This window comes from Puma concolor, chromosome C1, assembly GCF_028749965.1.
Source record: "Puma concolor isolate L17-30 chromosome C1, mPumCon1.1.hap2, whole genome shotgun sequence".
Classification (NCBI taxonomy): domain Eukaryota; kingdom Metazoa; phylum Chordata; class Mammalia; order Carnivora; family Felidae; genus Puma; species Puma concolor.
Window position 1 is genome coordinate 32248604 of NC_141674.1, and position 23913 is coordinate 32272516.

The 23913-nt window shown below is 59.6% G+C and overlaps 1 protein-coding gene across 1 annotated transcript; it reads left to right on the top strand.

Moving 5' to 3' along the window:
• Positions 1–1308: 1308 nt before the first annotated feature.
• Positions 1309–22865, top strand: FOXO6 (forkhead box O6). The gene is made up of 2 exons (XM_086716636.1): positions 1309–2205; positions 20656–22865. The coding sequence occupies exons 1-2, from the start codon at positions 1792–1794 to the stop codon at positions 21913–21915; spliced, it is 1674 nt and encodes a 557-aa protein (XP_086572762.1). The 5' UTR covers positions 1309–1791; the 3' UTR covers positions 21916–22865.
• The last annotated feature ends 1048 nt before the right edge of the window (positions 22866–23913 follow it).

Sequence of the window (23913 nt, forward strand, 5' to 3'; positions counted from 1 at the left end):
GGTGTTGCTGGCAGAGCAGCAAGTGGCGGGGGCAAGCAACAGAGATGGTGGTAGGAGCTAGAGTTAGACAAGGTGTTAGGATGAGCTGACACTTGAGCTGGGCTTTGAAGAATGGGAGAGTCTCCAGTGAGGTTCCTGGGGAGGAGAAAGGTGTTCTGGCAGAGGGGATACCCTGAGCAAAGGCTGGCAGGTACAGTGGTGGCTAGAAACCTAGCCTAGGACCCTGCAGGATGAGGTCGTGGACTCCCTCTCCTTTCTGAGGCCACATAATGATCTGATCAACATCTGACTCCTCCACTAGCCTGTGCAATAGGTGCCTCATCTGTCTCTGTCACCTGCCACTCTTGTTGGAGTGGCCCGAACAGCGCCTGGTGCATTAAAAGTGCTCAATAAATATCAGTTAAATAAATGAGAAGCTTCTCCCTAAACAAGATGAACTTGGGGGCAAATGCTTGTTCAACAGCCCCTGCAAGCGCCTCCAGAGGCTACAAAACAGTGGTTTGCAAAATGTGGTCCCGGGTGCATCATCTGGGAACTTGCTAGAAATGCAAAGTCTCGAGCTCCAACCCAAACATACTGGCCTGCAATGTTTTAACAAGCTCTCCAGGTTGATTCTGTTACATGTTAAACTTTGAGAACCAAGGCTCTAAAACTATGTCCACAGGTCCCCTAAGAGCCCCTGAAGAACCCATTTGCAGATGGAGAAGTTACAACTGTGGCCAAGCCTCACCCCAAACTCAGATATTCTTGATCCCTTCCCTTTCCCCAGACCAGTCCAGGGTACAAAGGAGAGCTCGATCATTCGCCCTATCAGGTTTCGAAGATAGGAAACCCGGGGGTCTGGAAGCAGGGGGCGGGGCATTCCCCTCGGGAGTAGAAGGCGGGGCCAAGGGTTCTGAGCCCCGCCCCATCCCCGTTGCCCCGGGAAACCCCGGGTTGTAACAATAACCCGCTGACGCGCTTCTGGGAGGGATCCTGCCGAGTCCGTGGGCGGGACAGCTGGGCTGCAGACCAATGAGAGAGCTAGGGCCCCGCCCCCGCGCCCCCTCCCCCAGCGCTGAGCAGGGGGCGGGGTCGCTCCCGCCGCTCCTCCCCTGCTCCGTAGGCGGCGCTGTTGCGTGCGGGGGCTGCGACGGGGTCGCCCTGAGCCGGGAGCCCCGCGCCTCAACCCCCAGCCCACGGGCGGGGCACGCGGGAAGGCCGAGGATTCCGTGGCCGCGGGCGGGCACGCCCCGCCCTCTCCCGCGCCGGGCCCGCCCCCTCCCCGTCCCCCGCCCATCCCGAGGTGCAGCCGGCGCTGAGCGCGGCAGGCGCGGGAGCTGGCGCTGGAGCCGGAGCGGCGGCGGCGGCGGCGGCGGCATTCACGGGGCGGCGGCGGCGGCGGCGCGGGCTCCGGCACGGGCTCGGGCTCCGGCATGGTGCAATCCGGCCTCGTCCCGGGAGAGCGGGGCCCGCGTGCGGGGCCGGCGCCGGGGGAGCGGCGGCAGCGACGGTGGCGGTGGTGGCTGCAGGCGCAAGCAGGCGGCAGGTGCTAGAAGCGGGGCTGGGCGAGGTGTGTGCCCGCTGGGCTCCGGGGCCGCCGCTCCCTCGCTGCCCCCATCTTTCCCTCTCTTCGGGATTCCCAGCGTGTCCAGCCCCCTGTCTCCGCGCCCCGGCCCATGGCGCCCCGCGGTTGAGCCGGCGCCGCCAGGGACCCCTCCCGCGGGCCTCCCCGGGGCGCGCAGATCCCGGAGCCGCCCGCCCACCCTCCGCGGAGTCTCCCTCCCTTCCTCGCCCGAGCCGGGCGGGACCATGGCTGCTAAGCTGCGAGCGCATCAGGTGGACGTGGACCCGGACTTCGCGCCGCAGAGCCGGCCGCGCTCGTGTACCTGGCCCCTGCCGCAGCCCGACTTGGCCGGCGACGAGGACGGAGCGCTGGGTTCAGGGGTGTCTGAGGGCGCCGAGGACTGCGGGCCGGAGCGCCGGGCTACGGCCCCGGCGATGGCCCCAGCGCCGCCGCTGGGCGCGGAGGTCGGACCGCTGCGGAAAGCGAAGAGCTCCCGGCGGAACGCGTGGGGGAACCTGTCCTACGCCGACCTCATCACCAAAGCCATCGAGAGCGCCCCGGACAAGCGACTCACGCTCTCGCAGATCTACGACTGGATGGTCCGTTACGTGCCCTACTTCAAGGATAAAGGCGACAGCAACAGCTCGGCGGGCTGGAAGGTGGGAGCGTCCGGCTGGGGAGGGGGGCTGGGGTCGCCGGCTGGGGATTCCAGGGGCCGCTAGGTGCGTCCGGATTCCCAGTGAGCCGTCGGGAGGGAGGCCCCGGGGCACCCCTTGGGGTCACGGAGTGTGTGCCCGGGGAGTGGGGCTGGCCGGCAGACAGGCGGGGGCGTGCTGGGAGCAGCTGTGTGCGTGCTCTCCATGCAGGGTGGGAGGTCTGGTGAGGTGACAAGGGACTGCTACTTTGAAGCACCCCCGAGGGACACCCCCACCCCATCCTTGGCAGCAGAGCAGAGGAACCCGTTTCCAGGCCTCGGGTATTAGGGGGCCCCCTCTTCACCCCCACGAGTTCGCTTTGTGTGTTACTCTTGTTTTACCCTCTCCACCCAGGCACCCTCCTTAAAGAGCCGGAATAATGATTTGGGGCCAGCCCCTGCTTTCCCCCCAAATCTTTCCCACTGTCCTCCCTGGAGCTGGCTCCAGGGTAAGGAAGGAGTGCCACCCTGAGCCCACAGTTCTTCCTGTGGTGTCAGGAGTTCACCCTAGGGCACCAGCCAGCCTGGGGTGGGGAGCTGGTCAGGTGAGCTGGGATCTGACCTCTCCACGGGGCAGCTCTTCTTCCCCCTTGCCTGGGTCAGCATGGTGATGACCTCTGCTGGTGTGAGGGCAGGGTATTGAGGACTGGGGATCTGTCCCTGCCCACCCCAGGCTGTCTTCCACTCTCCTGGCTTTCCCAGCCCAGATGGATTGGGAGGGGAGGGGAGGGGAGGGGCAGGGGCACCCCAGGAAGGCCTCCGTGCCATCCAGTGGAAAGGGGGGAGCCATCTTGGGAGAGGACAAGGGCTTGACTGGATTGTGGCCTCCAGACCCTCCTCTGGCCGTCTTGTCCAGGAATGGGGATAGTTGGTGCCTTTGCAGAAGGAGGAGGTTGTAGGGGCTGTGCCTAAGGCCTCTGAGCTGTTAGGCCTCCTGTGGGAGAGGGGTCTCTGCAAGGGGGGCTTGCCTAGATGGAGGGAGGGAGCTGTGCCTAGTGGTGGCTGCAGACAGGGTCAGGGGAAGGAGGTGTGCCAGAGGAGGAGGAGGCCTGTGGACGTGGACAGCTCTGGTTGCCCAGTGGCTGCCTCGTAGGGGCCACAGTGCTCTGACCTGGGGGCGCGTGACTCTCAGGCTTCTTGCTGGCTGCTTCTCTGTCTCTCTCTGACCACTATGGGGGTAGAGGCACAGGTTGGAGGCACTCACGTGAGTCTCCCTCCACACCCTCTCTCCAGTCCCCTTGGCCTCAGACCCCACCAGAACACTTATTCCTCCTAAGTGGGCACTGCTTTTGGGTTTTGCAGCTTTGCTCCCACCTCCCTCCTTGTCCCCATGCATTGTCCCACTGTTCACTTCTCCCTGTAGATTTCCTGTCCTCAAGAGCATAGCGTTTGGATGCCTCTTCCAGGAAGCCTTCCCTGACCCCTTTTAGCTAGCTAAGGACTCCCTCTTCTCTGGCCCTCTCCCCGCCTGTCACAGGGCTCAGTCTTTTGTGTCTTGTTTCATTTCCCTTCCCCACACCCCCTTTAGAAGACAGTGGCAGTGTGGGAGCAATCTCTGTGCCCACAGCAGCCAGCGTAGAGCCTGGCACTGGGGAGCCGTCAGTGCTTATCTGGTGAGAGTGTGAGGAAATGGGTGGCTGGTGCAGAAGATACTGAGGCTGGGGAGGGTACTGTGGGCCAGAGTAAGCTAGGAGGGCTTCTTGTAGGAGGTGGAACTCCGCTTGAGCTTGATGGATGAGGGCTGGTGGGGGACGCTGGCAAGAGGAGACATGGGGCTGGATGCTGGGGGAGAGCTGCAGTTCATGCAGGGTCTCGGGGTCAAGCCCCGTGCCAGGCACCTCCGGGCATCGTGTCCGGTGTCTCCTTTAATGCCCTCAGCAGTCCCTGAGGTGGGTTTTACTGTCACCATTTACAGAGCTGGGCGCTGAGGCGCAGAGTGGAGGAGTGAACTGCCCAAGGTCACACAGTCGGTAGATGGGAAAGCTGGACTCCAATCCAGGTGTGTCTCCCTCCGAGGCCCCATAGAGTCTCTGGAATAGTGTCCTGCTGGCACTGGGTGTGGGAGGGGGACCCAGATGGCTTTTGAACAGGGGCAGGTCTAAATCCTAGAATGGGACTGGGAATGTGCTTGGAGATATAACATAGTCGCATGAGTTCATTTCTCAGGCGGTGTGACTGAGGCCCCGGAAGGGGCCGGAACTCCTTAGGTCGCTGGTGAGCGGCAGGCCTTGGATGACGGCCCAGGTCTCCTGCCTACCCACTGGAAGTGGTTACCACTGCACCACGGTGCTGGGGACACACTGGTCCTCCCTGCACCTGGCTCAGGAAGGAAGGAGCCCTGGCAGGCGGGTCCTGAGCTGGGGCATGGGAGAGGGAGCCTGAGGCTTGGGCTTGTGACCCAGGCCCTGGCCGAGACCACCCAGGCACTGGATGAGGGCTGTTCAGGGGGGCCTCTGGCCTTTCCCATCTCATTCCCTCAGTGGCTGCCCTCATTCTGCCCCACCCCCCATCCTTTTCCTCCTCTCATTCCTGCTCCCCACCCCACCCCACCCCATTCCCATTCAGTCCCTCCAGGAACCCAGTGGAGGGATAATCCCCAGCTCCTGGGGCCAGTCTGTGCTTAGCAAGGCTTCTGTACACCTCAGGTGCCAGGCCTGGGGCTGGGGCCCATTGTTCCTTCCTCCCTCCCCTCCCCCACATAGGTGTTGCACCTGAATCCTTGGGGTGTACCAAACCCTGTATTAGATGGAGGATGGGGGACCAAAGGGGAAGGCGTCGGGCCTGCCTTCAGGATGCATCAGGGCTCCACACCCAGGCTGTGTATTTTACAGGCAGGAAGGGCTGGGGATGGGGGCAGGGGTGCAGGGAGGGCAGGTTAGACCCCCTGGGAGCCCAGGCAAACCCTCACAGAGAAGGTGGTACTTGATCCGGGCTGTCTTCACTGGGGGGCAGAATTTGGGAGAAAGTCTCTCCAGGGATGTTGACCGCATACGCAAAGGCAAGGAGGTAGAACTGTGCTAGACCATTGGGCGGGCCAGGCCAGAACCAGTAGCTCCTAGGGATGGATGGAAGGTGGCACAGGAAAGGCGGAGCGGGCCAGATCAGGAAGGGCCCACATGCTTGGCCTTTGCCCTGTGGTCCCACCTCTGATGTGGGGAGGTAGTCAAAGGTGCTAAGGATAGAAACAGGAGGAGGCAAGATCAGCAGCAGGTGCCAGGACCCCCAACAAGCTGAAGCCTGCAGAGAGGCTCGGCTTGGTGCTGGAGACCCCCCCGAAGAGGCTGATAGTGTTTCCCTCAGGGTGGAGGGTCTCCAGGCCCTGGGTGAGGGCTTGAACAGGAGGTCCTCCTCCCTCTGCAGTGTCCTAGAAGTGTGTTTGTCCGACAACCGGGTAGAGCCTCCCACTTCTCGGATGCCCCAGCCCCATCTTCCCTGGTGCACAACTCCTCCAGGAAGCCTTCCAGGCTGGTATGGGTCCTGGTGCTCCTTCCATTTAGCGGCCCCTGGAGTTGTTCTTCCTGCTTTTGTGTTTCCTGGCTGCCAGCTCCCCTGAGAGCTCCCAGGCCAGGCCTGGGTCCCTCCCATTCCAGTCCCCAGGCTTGATGGGGGAGGAGCACAGTGGATGGGGACTTCCCTTTTCCCTCAGGGCCTGGAGCTGCCCTGTGGTTGGGGGATGGGGTCTTGAGGGGTGGTGCTACCCCCATCTGGCCGAGGCTGGCCAGTAGGTCTTAGGTGGGGTGGAAGGAGGGACCGATGGAGAGACCTCTGGGAGAGGGGTACTGTTACAGCCAGGCTGAGCAGTAGTTGTGAGTGCAGAGGGCTCCCGCTTCTCGCCTCCTTCCAGCTTGCTCCAGCAGGGCTCCCTCCTCCTTCTTTGTCCTCCGGGGATCCCCAGCCCCAAGGGCTGGTGGGGGTGCGGGAGGAGGCGGTGTGAGCCCCGGTTGGGGGGTGTCCTCACCCCCCGCACTGCACGAGCTGGGGGCTGGCAGCTGCCCGCCTCCTGGGCACGAGCCCGTGCCAGCCGCTCCTGGCACAGTTGCTGGCACGCCCGGCAGACTCCCACGGCCACCTGCTCACACCCACCCACGAGCGCTGGCGCGCTGCGGGCCCTTCCGGCTTCCCGGGCCTCCCGGCGCCCCTCCCCCGCCGCCCGGCTCCGGAGCCCCCACCCCAGTCCTCTGCTCCCCGCCGGCCCCCTCGCTCCCCGCCAGCCCCTGGGCCCGGCCCCCTCCCTGCGCAACTTGGGGAGCTCTGGAGTCTGGGTTGCGGGGAGGCCCCCTGGGTTGCCGCGGGGAGAAGGGGGGACGCGGAGACAGACAGACAGACAGACGGACAGACAGGGTGAGGGCCCCGCCTGCCACCTGGCGCCGCTCCAGCGGGACGATGGCGGGCAGCGCCGTGCCAGGCGGTAATTGCAGACAGACTAATTTAAAGAGATGAGACGGTTATTTTTAACTCGTGTTAAGGTAATGAACGGCGCGGGGGGTTTGCGGGTTCGAAAGTTCAGCGCCCCCCCAGCCCCCACTTTCTGCGGGTTGGGGCCCCCCTCTCTGCACACACCCTGAGGACTCCAGCTTGGGGACTGACTGGAGTTGGGGGCCTCTGCCAGAGACGGGCCGACTGAGAGGGCCAGGAAAGAGGCGCCCCCTAGTCCAGCGCAGATCCGTTCACATTCTGGCCACCATGTTTCCAGAGGCACTAGCATCCCTGTATCCCAGGGGGAGAAGTGACTTGCCCTGGGGTCACGTCCCTAGGAAGTGTCCGGCCTGGGAATCGAACCCCTTTCTGACCCCCAAACTCAAGCCTTTTCTGTGCCATTGGGGCTGGAGGAGGGGGCTCGTGTTTGGATCTTGAAAGGGTGCAGGCTCGTTCCGGGCAATCCACAGTCATGTCTTTGAGCAGCAGTTGGTAGTGGCCACCACACAGGGTCCTGGGGGTTGTGGAACCCCCCTCTGTCTGGGTCCTCCGAGGAGTGGGGGTGGGTGGTCATGAGCTAGGTGTGGATATGAGCTTCTGGGATAGGACGTACTGGCTATAGCAGGGGAGCCCCCTCCTCACCTCACTGTCTCCCTTACCTGTGGGAGGCTCACCAGCAGTCCCTCCCTATTTGCAGCCTATGGGCTTGCCTCCCAGCTTGGGGGTGGGTACGCATGCCCCCCCCCCTTCCACCTCCAAATCAGACTTCAGGTCTCTAGGGAAGGTGGGGAGTCATGGAACCCAACACTACTTTCCAAGCCAGCTCCGTCCCCTTCTCACACACCCCTGGTGACTGAGTGGCTGCCCTCTGGGACTGCCCATTGTATTGCAAGACAGGTCTTAAAGTTGTTAGCACTTCCTTCCTTCTCCCTGGCAGTGGTCCAACCCCCTGGAGCATCACTTGTGTCCTGGTATATTAGTTCAGCTGCTTGGGGTCAGCTGGAGCTGTGGAGTCGGAACTGCTGAGGGGTGGACAGAGCATCCACAGAGCACCCGTGAGGGAATGTGATCCAGTGTGTGAGCTGGAGCAAAGCTCTTCCCCATTCTGGTCCTTGGTGTTCTCTTGCGTGTTCAAAGGGCCTTAACTGGATCCCTGGTTCTTTCAGGCTGCAACTGACACAGTTGGGTTCTAGGAGCCATGAGGGGTTAGTTGGGACCCAGGGCACAAAGCACTGATAGGATTTCTCATGGGTGCAAGCATATGATTGATTACAGGTGTGGATGGACTTGAACTTGGGATTCCTGCTTGGGGATGCCTCCCCTGCCCCTGGCAGTACCCAGGTGGCAAACATTGGACACAATGAACGGAGTGCTCATGGCAGTCTCAGCGGGCCCCCGGAGCAGGCAGATGGGGGGTGCAGGGTGCTGGGTGGGCATTAGCTAAGGCTCTGGGCCCTGGGTAGGGTGCTCAGGGGGACAGCTGGATCTGGAGCGCCCCCCTTCCTCCTGGCACCCTGGTTACCATGGAAACCAACTCCTGTTTGGGAGGGTTTGGCTGTTTGCTGCCTCTCCCCACCCCCCAACCCATATGTGGAGGTGGGAGGGGGGCCAGGTGGCGTGTGGGGGAGGGGCCTCCCACAGCCTCCCCCTGGGGCCTCCCTCTTTGCAGAGAAACCTTTCTGGTCTCTAAAGAGGGGTGCCTCTTGTGGGAAGGGGAACCAGAATTAAGGTCTGGGTGCTAGGCAGTTGGGCACTTCGCATACATTCTCTTTTTATATTGTCTCTGGATCCTGCCAGATATGTGTTAATAGCCCCATTTTGCAGTTGAGGAAATGGAGGCCAAGAAAGGTGAAGTCACTTGGCCAGGGCAGCATAGCTGGGATGAGGCCGAGCCTGGATTTAGACACAGACCTGTCTGTGTTCCCCCTTGTGTTGTGCAGCCTCAGCCCCACACACCCTAGTGCTCCTGTGCCCCGAGGCTCACTCATGCTCCAGAACCCTCTGGGGCTCCTCAGTTCCCCTGCGAGCCAACCAAGCTCAAACTGCTCTGTTTGGACCCCTGGGCCCTCAGCTGGCCTTGGCCAGGCCCTGCCCGCCCTCCTGCTTTCCCTGCTGCCTACGATCTCAGGACACCTTTGCATTTGCCACTTTCACACCCCATACCTGCTGCCGTTGTCAAATGCTCATCGAGGGAGCTACTGACTCATGGACTGATCCCTTGTGACACCCTTCAGAAACTAGGCTGGGTGCTTGGGTGGATTGAATACAGGCCCACCTCTCAGGTGATTCTGGAACCCACTACATCTCTCTGAGAATTCCTACCTTAAATCCTTCATTGTTGGCAAAAGTGGTTGATGATCCGAGTCACCTGGAAGTTTTTAAATAAATAATACAGGTTTCTAGTCTTAGTTCAGTGGCTCTGATTCTAACAGGTCTGTCTAGTGACGGACCAGATCCTGAGCCAGTGCCTCAGGTGGTAGTGTCCCGAGCTCCTGCTTGTACCTCCCTTCTGCTCCCAGTGTAGACCAGCTTCTTCTCCAAGCAGGCGGCCCAGGTGAAGCCCCCTCCTCTCCTCGCTTTTTTGTTTCCTCCAGAGAATTGAAAGCCATGCAGTCAGGTCCAAGGGACTGACTCCACAGCCCCGACACCTTCCCCCTCGCTAAGGAATCACACTGCATAGACACAGCTGGAGAGGATGAAACTAGCAGCCGGGACTGACACCCTGTGCCACTGGGAGCCTTTGGCTACAGGAGGGAGGATGCATGTTGGTGTAAATTCTCAGCAAGCCTCTGGAACTGGACCAGTGAGGAGCTGAAAGTCACAGCCCCTGTTTTCTGATAGCTCCCTATGTGTACAGTGCCGGGTTGTTCCCACAGGGTCCAGTACAGGGGCCTTAGCATGACACTCAAGGCCTTGGCCCCCTGGTCCCAGTCAGTCTCTCCAGCCACATCACTCCGACCTCCCACCTTCTGACCCTCGAATTAGCCACACTGAACTATTCTAGCCGGGGATTCAACCGCCATGTGCCATTACACATGCTTTCGTCTAATTCTCACAGCACCCTGTGAAGCTGGTACTGTGACTCTACCGGTTTTGCAGAGGAGGAAACTAAGTCTAGAGAAAGAAGGTGGCTTTCACTGTATCCTGCTGTAAGCGACAGAAATGAAATTCCCCAGGGCTAACATCTCCCTAGCCCAGAGTGCTGGCCAGGCCTGTCCAAGCTGATCACGCCCTCCCTGGGGGATGACTCCAGGGGTACCTGGCTCCCTTTCTCAGACAGAGCTCCCTGAGGGCAAGCCCCGAGCTGCCCAATGTGGTGTTTTCTCCCCACTCCCCACGCCATTTGCAAGCCCAAGGCTGCTGACAGCTTCCTCCATTCACCTTAACTACAGGTGTAAGCCACCCAAGACAGTGCTGCTCAGAGGAACCAAACTGGCTCCCTGACCTTGAGTGGCCCACAGGTCAAACTGGGGAGGTAAGATGAGGACTCCTGAATTTGATTCAGGATAAAGATGGCTCAGGGTCATGAGGGAAGGCCACATAATGAGCCCTGGGTATTCGGAGAATACCAGATATTGTCTGGGGAACCAGACAAAGGAGGTCAAACCCTCCTTTAGGAGCCCCATGGGGTCCAGTTCTGTTGGTCAGAGCACAGCAGGACTCAAAGCTAGGGAAGCAAGCCGGGCTCTAAAGGAGAGCAGTCTTGAATATCAAGCCAGGGAGCTGGCACTCCACGCTGGGGAGTGATACAGGCAGAGAGATCATTCGAGGATGGCGTGGACAGGGGGAAAGACTGGCTTGGGCACCCAGTGTGGGCCTGGTACTGGGGTCCAGGGGAGAAGATGAGCCTGAGACGGTAGAGGCCCAAAGAATCCAAGAAGCAGGCCTGAGGTCCCTTAAGGATCTTAGAAGTGAGACAGGGTGGTGTGCTTATAGGAGTCTTGGAGGCAGTGGGCAGGAGCGGAACCTGGCCCTGGGTGGCCTTGGGCAACTGAGCCTCAGTTTTCTCTTCTACAAAGTGGGATAATGATAGGACTTATGCCCGAGCAGATGTCATTACTGCTATACGTTGCTCTGAGAAAGGAAAGGAATCCCTTCCCCACTGCTGTGTAGGGCGGGGATCCTGGGCCCTGATCCTTGAGAGACACTGACTTGTGCGAGTGTATGTGTGTGCTGGGGGCCAGTGGTCCTTCCTCTGATGCCTCCCTTTGTGTCCGGAGGTGTCGGCTATTCAGGATAAGCTTCAACCTGCCCCCACTTGACCCACTGCTTTCTGGCCTGCAGAGCTTTCCTCAGGGCTTGGGAGGGAAGCAGGCAGGTTTTAGGCTCTGTATTTTCACAGATGAAGGCAGTGGTTTGCTCAAGGTCACCCTTGAACCCAGGGCTGCCTGCCCCTGGACACGGGCTTCTCTTTGCCCACTGGGAAGGCTGTGTGACCTTGGGCATGGCCCTTCCCTCTCTGGCTCTCTGGCTCTCTCCCATCCAGAGATCCGAACTCCCCTCCCCCAACACTCTGGGATGCTGTGTTGCCTCCTCCACCCCGTCTGTCCCCTCCCCCTGTCCTCTGCTGGCCTTGCCTTCTCTGTAACCTGAGCTGGGGCTGTGGGGGAAGGGGGCTTGCCCTCTGCCAGAGGCACCTGCCAGCAGAGCAGATGTGAGGGGATGGAGGAGGCCCCCTCCCCCCAGGGGATCTCAGGCTCTTAGCCCAGCTAGGCTGGGGCTGGGGCATGAAGCCCTCAGCACACCCAGCCCTGGCCTCTGGCCTCTACACCCAGAGCTTACCCTGGGCACTTGTTCATTTTCCAGCGGACGTTCATGCTCCAACGTGTCCCGCAAAGACCTCTCAGTATCCAAAAGACAGATGGCAGATGAGGGCTGGTGCCCCTGTCTGGGTGGGCTGCCTTGGGCTCCTGGAGCCCCTTGGCATGGGGACAGAGGGCTAAGGGCAGCCCCTGGGGGAGAGGCCAGTGTCTGTGCGGGTGGCCGTGCCCCTGGGAGAGCAGATGGTTCTCTTGGCGCTGTGCCCACTCTTCCTCTTTCCCCCCTAGGAGCCAGCCTACAGGGCTGGGGCACAGCTGCTGGGCCCTCCCCAGAGCTGGGCCCAGGGCAGGGCTGGGTGAGGTCACTGCAGCTGCTCCCAGGGCCTGGGGCAGGGCTGTAGGGAGGTGCTGCCTACAGAGGGGACAGGGCTCAGATTGAGGAGAGATAGGGAGAGGCCTGAATGGCTTTGCATCTAGGGATCCCCATCAGTCTTGGACGAGGGAGGCAAGAGTCTGCGGAGGAGCTGATGAGCCAGCATGGACAGCAACCCCCTCCCTCCCACTCCTACCCCAGGCCCACCTGGGAGCTTCTACCTGGCCTGGGCGCCTCCTTAGAGGCATCTCAGGGTGGGAGGAAGAACAGGGGCCCTGGGTGTGAATTCCTGCAGCATCACTTATACCATGTGACCTTGGGCAGCTCCAGGTGTCCCTTGAAGCCTCAGTTTCTCATCTGTGAAATAGGCACACTGAACCAACACAGAGGCTTGTTAAAAAGACAGTAAGATTTTAAGCGTTGTGGCAGCATGGCGCGTAGCACACGATGAATGTTCAGTAAATGGTGGTTTCTCTCCTCCCTTACTTTGCTAAATTCTCCCGAGGGTCCTGGAAGCGCTGAGGAAGAGCAGGGAGGGGGCAGAGGCAGCTAGAGCTGGCAGGGAAAGCAGGGGTGAGGAGGAGGAGGCAAGGCCTGGAGCTCTGGCCTGAGGTTTTGCTGAACAGCCACAGCACAGAATTGCCAGGTCTGAGCGGTTCACAGCCGCTGAGAGCTCCGTCCTGTGTGTTGACTTACTATGAGCCAGGGGTTGCTCCGCAAAGTTCAAGTAGCGAGGCCAACTCATACACACTTGCACTCTGTTCGTAGTTCTGTTTCTCTGCAGTGGCGCTGAGGTAGGAGCGGCTACCTTTGGGACTTGCAGAGGGAACGGGAAAGATGTCACAGAGCTTGCCTTGGCGGAGCAGCAGGAACCAGCCCAGCAGAGACAGAAGGAGGGGCAGAGGGAACAGGAGTGTGCAGAGACATGGCGGTGTCAGACCTCCAGGGGGGCTGGGGCCCAGGGGGGCTGAAGGGAATGCGGGTGGTGAGGCGGGAGAGCCTCAGAGGGCCCGTGTATGTCAGTCTGGAGTTGGACCCAAGCCCACAAGTGATGAGAAGCCATGGGCTTTTGGGTAGAGGTGGGCCTCGACTCCTGCTGCTGGTTTGCTTGTACCAGGCTTGGCGTATGGGCTCCGCTATCTCTGGGGTAGGCGTGGGGGATGTCTTGGGACCTCATGCCTTGCGTTCGACATTTTGCTCCTCCTGGCCCCTGGCTTCCCACTGCTGTTCCACCGCTGACCCCAAGCCCAAGCACCCACCTGTTGACACCTGTAGCCCTGATGCCCCCGCCACCTGCCCTCCTTCGCTACAGACCCTGCTACTGAGGATTTGCACACGGCCTCAGGCCTCTCTAAGTCATCCCGTTCAGCCTGGAAGCCTGTCCACGCCGAACAACCCCAGCTTTAGCCCAGGTGGCAGAGCAAGTGACCCTCAGAGAGACTGTGACTCCAAGACAGGCGTGTGTTGCTGGCCAGCCTGGGGCCCTGGAGTGGGGTGTGGGATAAAGGTTGGGACGGGGGCTGCTCCTAGGGCTCTGAGTCAGGGAGGGGATGAGATTCTTGACAGATAGGTTCTCATCCAGGTCCCAGCCCTCCCTGTGAATATCACGATTGTTACCCTCTTTTATAGGGGAGGCCCAAGGTCCCATGAATGAAGTTGGGATTCCCACTCTGCTCCCCACCTTTCTTCATGCAGGAAGGAGGGGGAGGGCAAATGTGAGTCATGGAGGGGGCCAGAGAACTCACACGGCCCCAGGGAGGCACTCAAGGGAGGAGCTGGAGCTGGAGCTGGATGGTCATCACCATTGGGTAGGCAAGGTCCGCTTCCTGAGCGAAGGGCTGAGCTAAAGCTGGGACAGTGATGAAACCTGGAGAGATGTCCAGACCTGGCTTTGGGATTGGACAGATGGACATGAGACCTAAGACTAAACCCGGGAGGGTCCTGGCATTGCCCAGATGTCAGGAAGGCCAGGAGGTAGCATGGGACTCGTGGTGGGTGGGGGACACAAGACTTGGGTCTCCTGCCTGATGAAATCCAGGAAGCTTGGGCTTGAGAACCAAAGCGGGGATGGCCATTGGGGTGGGCAGCAGGACAGTGTCCCTGCCACGTGGGGGGAGGGCATGGGAAGAGCCCTGGCTTTGGAATCCAACAGCCCTGAGACCCAGACCTGGCTCCATAACTTCTCAGTTTTGTGGCCCCAGGAGTCATTGAGCCCTTAACCCTCCTGAGCACAGTTTCCCCACTTTGTAACATAGCGGTACCTACTGGCAGAGTGGTTATCAGGCTTGAAAGAAGAAATGTATCTAAAGAAGCCAGCCTGGGTCTGGCACGTGGTAGGTAATGGTAATGCCCTTCTCCTGCCTTGGTATTTGAAGCACGTGTCAGTGGTGTGCTAGAGCTGGCTTGCATGGGCTCATAAGAGCCAGTCCTGCACACTTTTCCCAGTTCTATAGTCAGTGATGTCATGCTGGCAGCTTAAAGTTGGCTGCGATGGGAGTATCCATGCCGCAGAAATCAGCAAAAGCTACAAATCAAATCGGGTGGGATCTTTTCTCTACTGGAGAGCTGGAGGAAGTCAATCCTGTGGGCCCTTTTTAGCCCGAGAGGGGCTAAATGGAAAGTGGCTGGGCAGAGCAACCTAGGACTCAAGGTCTGCGGGCCCTGTAGGGCCGGTGGAGATCGGACATAGTCATAGCACCAGGCAGCCCTCTGTAGGCAGGGGACAGGGACATTGCCACATTCTCCCTCCCCCCCCCCCCCCCCCCCCCCCCCGCCTGCCACCGTCCTGGGGCTCTGGCAGGCTCTGGCTTGGAGGAGGAACAACGGATGGGGTGAGCTATCAGAGAATGGAGCTGTACTGGGAGGAGAAATGAGGTTGTAGTGGAAGATAAACGAGGTTGTACTGTCAGGGAATGAGGTGGTACTTGGAGGCAAGGTGAGGCTGCATTATTAGATAAATGAGGTTGTACTGTCAGGGGATGAAGAGTACTTGTAGGAGAGATGACGTCCTGCTGGGCCAGCCGGGTTGCACCGTCAGAGAACACAGCCCACCACAGGCAGAAGGAGAGACTCCGACTTGGAGGATAAATGAGGGTGTCCCGCTGGATAAATGAGGGGGCCCGTCAGGTGAATGGAGTGCTGTTAGCAAATGAGGTTGTACTCGCTGGATAAATGGGACTGGTGTGCTGGATAAATGGGGTTGTGCCGTCAGATGAATGCATTACTGCTCGTGGGCGAAGGGTGTCCTGGGAACAGATGAGGGTGTCCCGCTGGATAGATGAGCTGCCACCACCAAATGGATCAGACCCTGTCCGTGAGGGAGGCACCGTCAGCAAGGACAAGGTTGTTCTCTTCCCACTGGAGTGTCTTCCGGCCCGGGTGGGACAGGCTCTGAGAAACCTTGGCCGAAGCAAGCCCTGGATTACTCCAGTCTATCTGGGCAGCAGGAGGGAGCAGGATGGGGGCTGGGGAGGGCAGCCAGCCGCACGTTCACCTTGCAAGGCCTTCTTCAAGTCTCTTGGAAGCCCTTATCCTTCTCTGCAGTTCCCTCTGGATCGTATTGCTCCCGACTTGTTCCATCCCATGCTTGTCTCTCGTCCTGTGCTCCCTTCTCTCAGCCCAGTTTGGGGAAGCCCCTCTCATGTGCCAGCTACTCTGCGCAGTTTCCTTTCGTTCTGCCTGCAACACGGTGTTAACCCCCCTCTACTATCTCTCTCTCATTCGTTCAACGAACATTTATGAAATGCCTAGTATGTGTCAAACACATGGGGTATGGTAAAAAACGGACAAAAATCCCTCATGAAACTTATATTCTAATGTGAGGGGAACCAGACGATAAGTAAGTACAGGGGCGCCTGGGTGGCTCAGTGGGTTAAGCGTCCAACTCTTGATCTTAGCTCGGGTCATGATCTCACAGTCTGCGAGTTTGAGCCCTCCTTCGGGCTGTGTACTGACAGTGCAGAGCCTGCTTGGGATTCTTTCTCTCCCTCTCTCTGCATCTCTCTCTCTCTCTCTCAAAATAAGTAAAAAAGATTAAAAAAATAGTACAGAGTATAAATTATACATTAAAAATTTTTTTTTAAACATTTATTTATTGTTGAGAGAGAGAGCACAAGCAGGGGAGGAGCAGAGAGAGAGAGAGAGGGAGACCCAGAATCCGAAGCAGGCTCCAGGCTCTGAGCTGTCAGCACAGAGCCTGACATGGGGCTCGAACCCATGAACTGTGAGGTCATGACCTGAGCCGAAGTCGGACGCTTAACCGACTGAGCCACCCAGGTGCCCCTAAATTATACATTTATATGATTGGTATATGAACTTATTAATGTACAGATATATATATATATATAAATTATTAATTTAGAAAGTGACCATTGCTTTAGAAAAATTTAGAGCAGGTAAGGGGGCCAAGAAATGGCAGGGAAGAGGAGCAAATGGTAAGAGTGGTCAGGATGGGCCTCACGGCAAAAGATGATATCTGAACACAGACTCGGAAGAGAGGAGAGATTGATGTGGGCGTCTGGGTGAACGGTTTTCCCCTGAGACAGAGGCCCCAGGGTGGGATGGTGCCTAGCAGGTTCAGGGAACAGGAGGGAGGGATCAAGCGGGACAGTGTTAGGGGAGGAGTCTGAGGGGTCACGGAAGGTCTTGGCAAGGTCAAGGTGGGTTATGGCAAGGCCTTTGTTCTTTACTCTGAGATGGGGGGGGGCGGGCATCAGAGGGCTCTGGGCAGCACTGGACGTGATCCAAGTTATATAAGGGATCACTGTGACTGCTGGGTGGTGGAGGGCTTTAGGGAAGCTAGGGTGCAAGCAGGTTGCTGTTTGAGGAAATAGAGGTTCAAAGCACCTTGCCCCAGAGTTGCACTGCCATGGAGCCCAAACTGGAATCCAGACCCAACACCAGAGGCCATGGACTTTACCCTGCATCAGCCTCCTCTCCCAGGTGGGTGAAACCCCAGGGGACCAGCCAGCCGCCCTAGCCCGGGCTCTGAGGGAGAGTGGGATGGGCATGGATGTAACCCACTGTCCCTTCCCTCTGCCCCATGATGGCCTCCCTCCTGCTAACCTGCCCCAGGCCTGCGTGGAGGTGCGGGAGGTGTAAGGCCCCAGAAGCCAGGCCCAGCTCTGGGCACAGGGGAGCCCGGGCATGCCGGGGCTGTGGCTGTGGTGGCGGGTTGCTAGGTGACTCCAAGAGGGAGCCCTGGTTACTGCTGCCTGGCAGAGGCGCCTCCCTCCTCTGCCGCCCTCACCTCCTCTGTGGCCTCTGGCCTCCCAGGAGGCCTTGTGGATGAGTCGTGATCTGTGCTCGCCATTGGATCTCGGCTGAGAGCTCTGACTGGTACCAGGTGGCTGGGCCCTGAGGAGCCAGACGGGGCTTCAGGACTGGGACTTCCTCAGGGGCCACAGCCCTGGTGCACACCTGGTACCCAGCTCCACAGTCAGAGGGCTAGTCCTTGCCCAGCCCTGGGCCACCTCCCTGGGTGACCTTGAGCGAGGTACGGCAGCCCTCTAGGCCTCAACTGCCCCATCTGGCCTGCAGAATCCCCTCCACAGGGGCCTGGTTTTCGGTGAGAGGGCCAGGGGTGCTGAGCCGGCCTAGCTCCGGGCAGCCCATCCCCACTCCCTTGAGTGTGTAACACTCAGTTTTGCATTAGATTCCCTATACCAACAGAGTTCCCCTACTTACAAAAAAAGAAAAAAAAAGTTTGAAAGCCTCTGGACTGGATGATTTCAAGCACTTGCAGTGTCGACGGTTGGCACAGCTCATCGGTGGCCAGGTGGGGGAACAGGCCCGGAGAGAAGGACAGGCTTGCCCAGGTGAGGCTTGGGGGAGTGGAAAGAGCACCATGCTGGGGGCCAGGAGGCCTGTGCTCAAATCCCTGTTCTGCGACCGGGTCCTGGGCAACCTTGGGCAAGTCCTTTCTTCTCTCTGGGTTGGACCAGCAACGGTTTCAGACTGGAGCTCAAGCCCCCAGGGGTACCTGGCCAGGCACAGAACAGAGTGGGGAAGGGTGCAAAGCTTCATAGGCCCAGAGCATATGCTCTTGGTACAGATAATCTAAAACATTATTTTTATATTCACGGAACTTAGATGCATTATGAAGTACAATGCAAAATCCCCCTGAACGCTAGAAATGGAAGCACAAGGCTTAATAGGAAATTTTGACCTTGCAACGTGCCCCCAGTCCTCCCCTGCTGCCAGCTTCTAGGGATAGTTTACATGGAAAGTTTGAGAAGCACTAGAGTACTGGCTTCCTAAGATTCTTTGGAAATTCCCTGACTTGTTTCCCTCTCCCGTGGTGGAATGTGATGGCCTTTAGTCTCAAAGTGAGACTAACCCGAAATCCACACCTGGCTCTGCCATTTGAACTGTGTGACTGGCAGCTTACTTAGCCTCTCTGAGCCTTACTTTCCTCATCTTGAGATAGGGATCACAATCCCGGACTTGGATGGAGTTTGATAGAATACGTGAGATAAAGTGCTTATAACACCTAGGGCTGAACAAGCAGGTACTGAGTAGGTGCCAGCACTTGGCAATGTCCTTCCTTCTCTCCTGCCGCCAGCACTCAGAACCAGGCCGGCACATAATGACATTGATCATTGATAAAGAGCTGTGTTCCCTGACCAACCTCCAGCTGGAGAGGCTAGGAGGTGGAGCCTCTGGTAAGCCAGACAGTCCCGTGGGGAGAACTGAGGCCCCTGAGGCCTCTGAACACAGGTGTGGAGGAGGGGCTAGGGAGCCAGGTGTAAGGGCAGGAGTAGAAAGGGGGTATCTACTTAAGGGAGCACCATTCCCTGGGGGTCTAGTTCCCCTCTTCTCAGGGTCCCAGGGGAAGCCAGGCAGGGCAACGCTGAGAGGGGCCTTGGAGTTGTCACCTCCCACGACCGGAAAGTGCCAGCGATAGAGAGCTGGGGTGGGGGGGGGGGGGGGGGGGCAGGGCTTGAGGGGTCAGGTCAGTACCTAGAACTGGGGTGAGAGTGGAAATATATCCTGGGTGATATACTCCCTCCTTAGGGAGACTGATGGGAAGGAGGCAGGAGGGAGGGCCCTCACCCGTCAGTGGTTATGGGGCTGGGCAGAAAAATGAATTACGATTAGGTCCATGAACTGGCTAGATCTGGGTAGTACCTGGCATTGCTGCCTGTGGGATCCTGGGCAAAATTACATCATGCCTCTGGGCCTCTGTTCCCTGGTACAGTGAGATGGGGTAATGCCAGCTTCCCAGACTTGTTGGTGCCTACCACAGTTATACTCAGGACACGATATTAGGGAGGTAGAGACAGAGCAGGTCTGTTGGGTGATCTAACAGTGTGGTCTTCTGGCCAGAGTGAGGGCTTTAACCAATGTTTACGAGCACCTGGTGCATTCACCGATCGGTACCCACACACATGACCTCAGGTAGTGATTTTACAGCTTTCTGAGCTTTCATGTCACTGAATGGTGCCCATTTTTGCCAGAGTAGTTCACTGAGGCCCTGAGGCTTATAGAGATTGAGTCAGTAGCCCATGGTCACGTAGCTAAGTGGCCGAAAAGAGCTAGGCATCCCGCCCAGCTCTTCTGATAGCCAAGCCCATGCTGTTTCCACGGCAGTGCCTGAATCCGGAGGTCAAGGCCACTAGGTGGTAGGCCCCCAGGCTCAGCATAAGTTCTACTCCTTCAGGTGCCTCTGGGGAGCCAGGTCATTGGAGCTGTGGCCCCCTCCCCACCTTCTTTGCAAAAGCGGGCCATGACATAGGGAGCACTAGAGGCTGGCACAGCAGAAATTTAGAAGAGAAGGTGTGCAGGGTGGCAGAGGTAGAGCCCAGGGAGGTACCCAAAAGGGCTGTGTAGCCTTGGACAAGCCACTTCAACTCTCTGAGCCTTGATCTTGTTATAAACGGGGATTATGCCACTTGATTCGTGGGGACTTTGTGAAGCTTCCACCAGGAAGGGGCTTTTGGGAGCAGAGTTACTGTGCGTCAGGTGGTCAGGAAGGGAGGGCGGGCTGGAAAGCTGGGCTGGCCTGAAGGTGGGCACTGTGTAGAGGTGGGCTCTGAGGTCCCCAGGGCTGATGGATGTGCTCTGAGGAGCTTGCTGGGATCCAAGACTTCTAAGGGTTCACAGGAGCTCACAAGAGTTGGGGGAAATTTTGGAAGAGTTTCGGGCCCATACCCACCTTAGAGACCCCCAGCGTATTCTGCTTTCCCTGGCCAGGCCCTCCCAGCAAAGGGTTAACAGTCTTCTCTACCTGCAGTTGCATTTTAAAGACACGAAATTAAAGCAGGTAATTTATTCTCCCCACACACGAAAGAGCAATTAGTTCTAAACAGGGCTTAATCAGTCACCGCGAGATTGATTTCTGGAGCCCTGGGTTTTCGGGCTCCTGGCGCCATGCCAGGCTGGGAAGGGAGGGGGCAGACAAATGAGCCGCGGAGGCATGAGCCCTTACATAATCTGCTGGGGGGCCCTGGCAGCCTGGCTAGCCCCAGGCGGGGCGGGGCTAAGCTGGGGAGAGGGGGCCCTGCTTCAGCTCCTTGAGAGTAGCCCTCAGGGTTCGGCCAGGCCTCCTGGGAAAAGGCCAGGCCCAAAGCTCCAGCCCCACCCTCTGGGCAGTGGAAGGGGGGCGGTTCTGGGGTAGAAAAGGTGGGTATTCCTGTCCAACCTGGTACTTACACCTGTTCTCCCACACACACCCCCCCACCCCCACCCCCACCCCCGACCCCATCCACCCTTCATTTCTGTTTGCTCCCACTGCCCGTTCTGGCCCTTCTACCTCCTCTCTCGCTTTTCTATTTTCTCCCCCTCCTCTTTTCCATCACTTCCTCCTCTTTTCCCATGGTCTCCTTGCATCCCACTCCCCCACCCATGTCCTTGTCTCTGGCCACAGAACTCCATCCGGCACAACCTGTCGCTGCACACCCGTTTCATCCGCGTGCAGAACGAGGGCACGGGCAAGAGCTCCTGGTGGATGCTGAACCCCGAGGGCGGAAAGACAGGCAAGACCCCGCGGCGGAGGGCCGTGTCCATGGACAACGGGGCCAAGTTCCTGCGCATTAAGGGCAAGGCGAGCAAGAAGAAGCAGCTGCAGGCACCTGAGCGAAGCCCCGATGACAGTCCCCCAGGCGCGCCAGCCCCGGGGCCCGTGCCTGCCGCTGCCAAGTGGGCCACCAGCCCGGCCTCGCACGCCAGCGATGACTACGAGGCGTGGGCCGACTTCCGCGGCGGCGGGAGACCCCTGCTCGGGGAAGCGGCCGAATTGGAGGACGACGAGGCCCTGGAGGCCCTGGCGCCGTCGTCCCCGCTCATGTACCCGAGCCCGGCGAGCGCGCTGTCGCCCGCGCTAGGTGCGCGCTGCCCCGGGGAGCTGCCCCGCCTGGCCGAGCTGGGGGGCCCGCTGGGCCTGCACGGGGGCGGCGCGGGGCTGCCCGAGGCCCTGCTGGACGGCGCGCAGGACGCGTACGGGCCGCGGGCCCGGGCGGGGACGCCCGCCTACTTTGGCGGCTGCAAGAGCGGCGCCTACGGCGGGGGCGGGGGCTTCGGGCCTCCGGCGCTGGGCGCGCTGCGCCGCCTGCCCATGCAGACCATCCAGGAGAACAAGCAGGCCAGCTTCGCGCCGGCCGCCGCGCCCTTCCGCCCGGGGGCGCTGCCCGCGCTGCTGCCGCCGCCGCCCGCGCCCAGGCCCGGCCCGGTGCTGGGCGCGCCCGGGGAGCTGGCGCTGGCGGGAGCGGCCGCCGCCTACCCTGGCAAGGGCGCGGCCCCGTACGCGCCGCCGGTGCCCTCGCGCAGTGCCTTAGCCCACCCCATCAGCCTTATGACGCTGCCCGGCGAGGCGGGCGCCGCGGGCCTGGCGCCGCCGAGCCACGCGGCCGCCTTCGGGGCCCCGCCCGGTGGCCTCCTGCTGGACGCGCTGCCGGGGCCGTACGCGGCCGCTGCCGCCGGGCCGCTGGGGGCCGCGCCCGACCGCTTCCCGGCCGACCTGGACCTCGACATGTTCAGCGGGAGCCTCGAGTGCGACGTCGAGTCCATCATCCTCAACGACTTCATGGACAGCGACGAAATGGACTTCAACTTCGACTCGGCCCTGCCTCCGCCGCCGCCTGGCCTGGCCGGGGCCCCGCCCCCCAACCAGAGCTGGGTGCCGGGCTGAGGGCCGCCTTCCCTCGCCCCCGGGCGCCCCGCCCCGCCCCCAAGGGGCTTCTGTCTTCCCGTCCTGATCCCCTGGGCCCCATCCCCATTCCAGCTTCACGGGGTGGGGTGGGGTGGGGTGGGGTGGGGGGATCCGGGAGGCAGCCCCAGGTCTGCTAGAGAAGTCCCTCAGAAGTTTACCCCTGAGGGAAGTGGTAGGGAGGGGCTGGGGCACCTGCCATTCGTGCCCAAACTCCTGAGACCCGCGCCACCTCCCTCCTGGGGCAGGAAGCCTGGGCGGAGGGGAATTTCGGGCTGGGTGGGAGTGGGGACCAGCCAGGCGGGCTGCTCTGGTCGGCGATGCCAACCGGGAGATGTGGCACGGGGCCAGAGGTGGTCTGAATCTTCGTTTCATTTGTGAGGGCCGCGACGGATAGCCCACCCCAAACTCCAATCTGATTCCCAACTCACACCTTCCCACTGGTCTTAGCCCCACCCACCCAAGCCAGGAACCCCCTCCCGAAAACACTCACACCTACCTATTGGCTGTTCACCCTGAGCTGTTTCCCTTTAGCCCTAAGCCACCCTTAGAGCCCCCATACCCATGATTCAGCCCCTCCCTCCTATCCCTGCAGGCCCTAACTTCTCCTCTCCTCTCCTCTCAGGTTGGAGTCAACCCCCCCCCCCCACTTCCCCCTGCCCCCAGTACTGGTCTCAGCCTCTCCAGCAGGTCTCAGCTCCGGATCCACCCCCCCCAAACCAACACCCCTTTCTCCGTTCCAGTCCTGCCTCCTCTCCCGTATTTATAAGTGTCCGGTCGGGGCGGGCTGTGGGCGCGGTGTCCCCGGCGCATATCGTAGGCAGTGTACCGTGGCCGTGCCGTCAGCGTGTGCGTGTGCGTGTGTGCCGTGTCGAGGCCGTGTAGAGTGCATTGTACAGCATATTTTCATGAATAAAATTGTTTTAAATATTTCCCGCGCCTTGGGCTAGCAGGGGTGGTGGTGGCAAAGGAGGATAATTGGCAGGAATCGTTGCGGGAGGGGGGTTGTCCCTGTGCCTGAGCCCCTATTGTGGTTTTGTGTCTCAGTGTATGTCAGCGTTCACTGATGCCTGTCTGCTCAACACACATTGGTTAAGCGCCTACTGAGTTCTGGACGCTGGCGATGTGCCTGTGTGGAGCTCTGCACCTGTTTGTGTGAACATATGCATGCAGGAAGTTTCTGGTTTGGGGAAATTCTGTCCTGAATACATAAGCCTGAGAGGTTGGGAGAGAAGGCACAGATATTCATTGAGAACCTGTTCGTGTCGGGTCCTGCATTAGGTATAATTTTTGTTCCCATTGTACAGATGAGAGAAGAGGACCCGAGAGGGAGAATGGTTTGGGAAGGCCTGTTGGGATAATGGAAGGGAGGCCTTTGGAGGCACACAGACTTCTCTTTGAATCTGCTCCCTGCCACTTGCCAGCTCGGTGACCATAAGCAAGTTTTCAACCTCTGTAGCCTTACTTTCCTGGTCTAGACCACAAGGAGTAGCATCCCAGAAGGTGGATTTCGGCTGAGGAGGAAATGAGGAAGGTATGTAAAGCGCTCAGCCCTGCACTCACTCATTCATCCATCCATGGAAGCTTCCGTGGGCATCTTTATTTTTTACTTTTCCCTCACTTCCCCATAGTGAGCGCCTTTAAGTGCCAAGGTCTTGCACCGAGCATTGGGACTGCCAGAGAGAGCATCATAGGCACAATGTCTGCCCTCAAGTAACTTAGAGGCTCAAGGGGACACAAGTGAGGAAACAGGAGATTATCGATCAGAGCTGTGATGAATGGAGGAGACGGGCTGTGCGAATGAATGACCCTGCCGCACCCGTCCCGGGCTTGAGGCATTGGGAGGTACCCGGAGGGGGTGCTGTCTCAGCTGAGCCTCGAAGAGTGAGTTGGCATTGGGAAGGGAAGGGATTCAGACAGAGAGGGAATGGCATGTTCAGAGGCCCAGAGTCGAGATCACGTGGGTTCCAGAACCAAAAG

Coding starts and splice junctions, on each gene's coding strand:
- FOXO6 (XM_086716636.1), top strand. CDS start 1,792: ATGGCTGCTAAGCTGCGAGCGCATCAGGTGGACGTGGACCCGGACTTC. Junction 2,206..20,655: donor ACAGCTCGGCGGGCTGGAAG/GTGGGAGCGTCC, acceptor CTCTGGCCACAG/AACTCCATCCGGCACAACCT.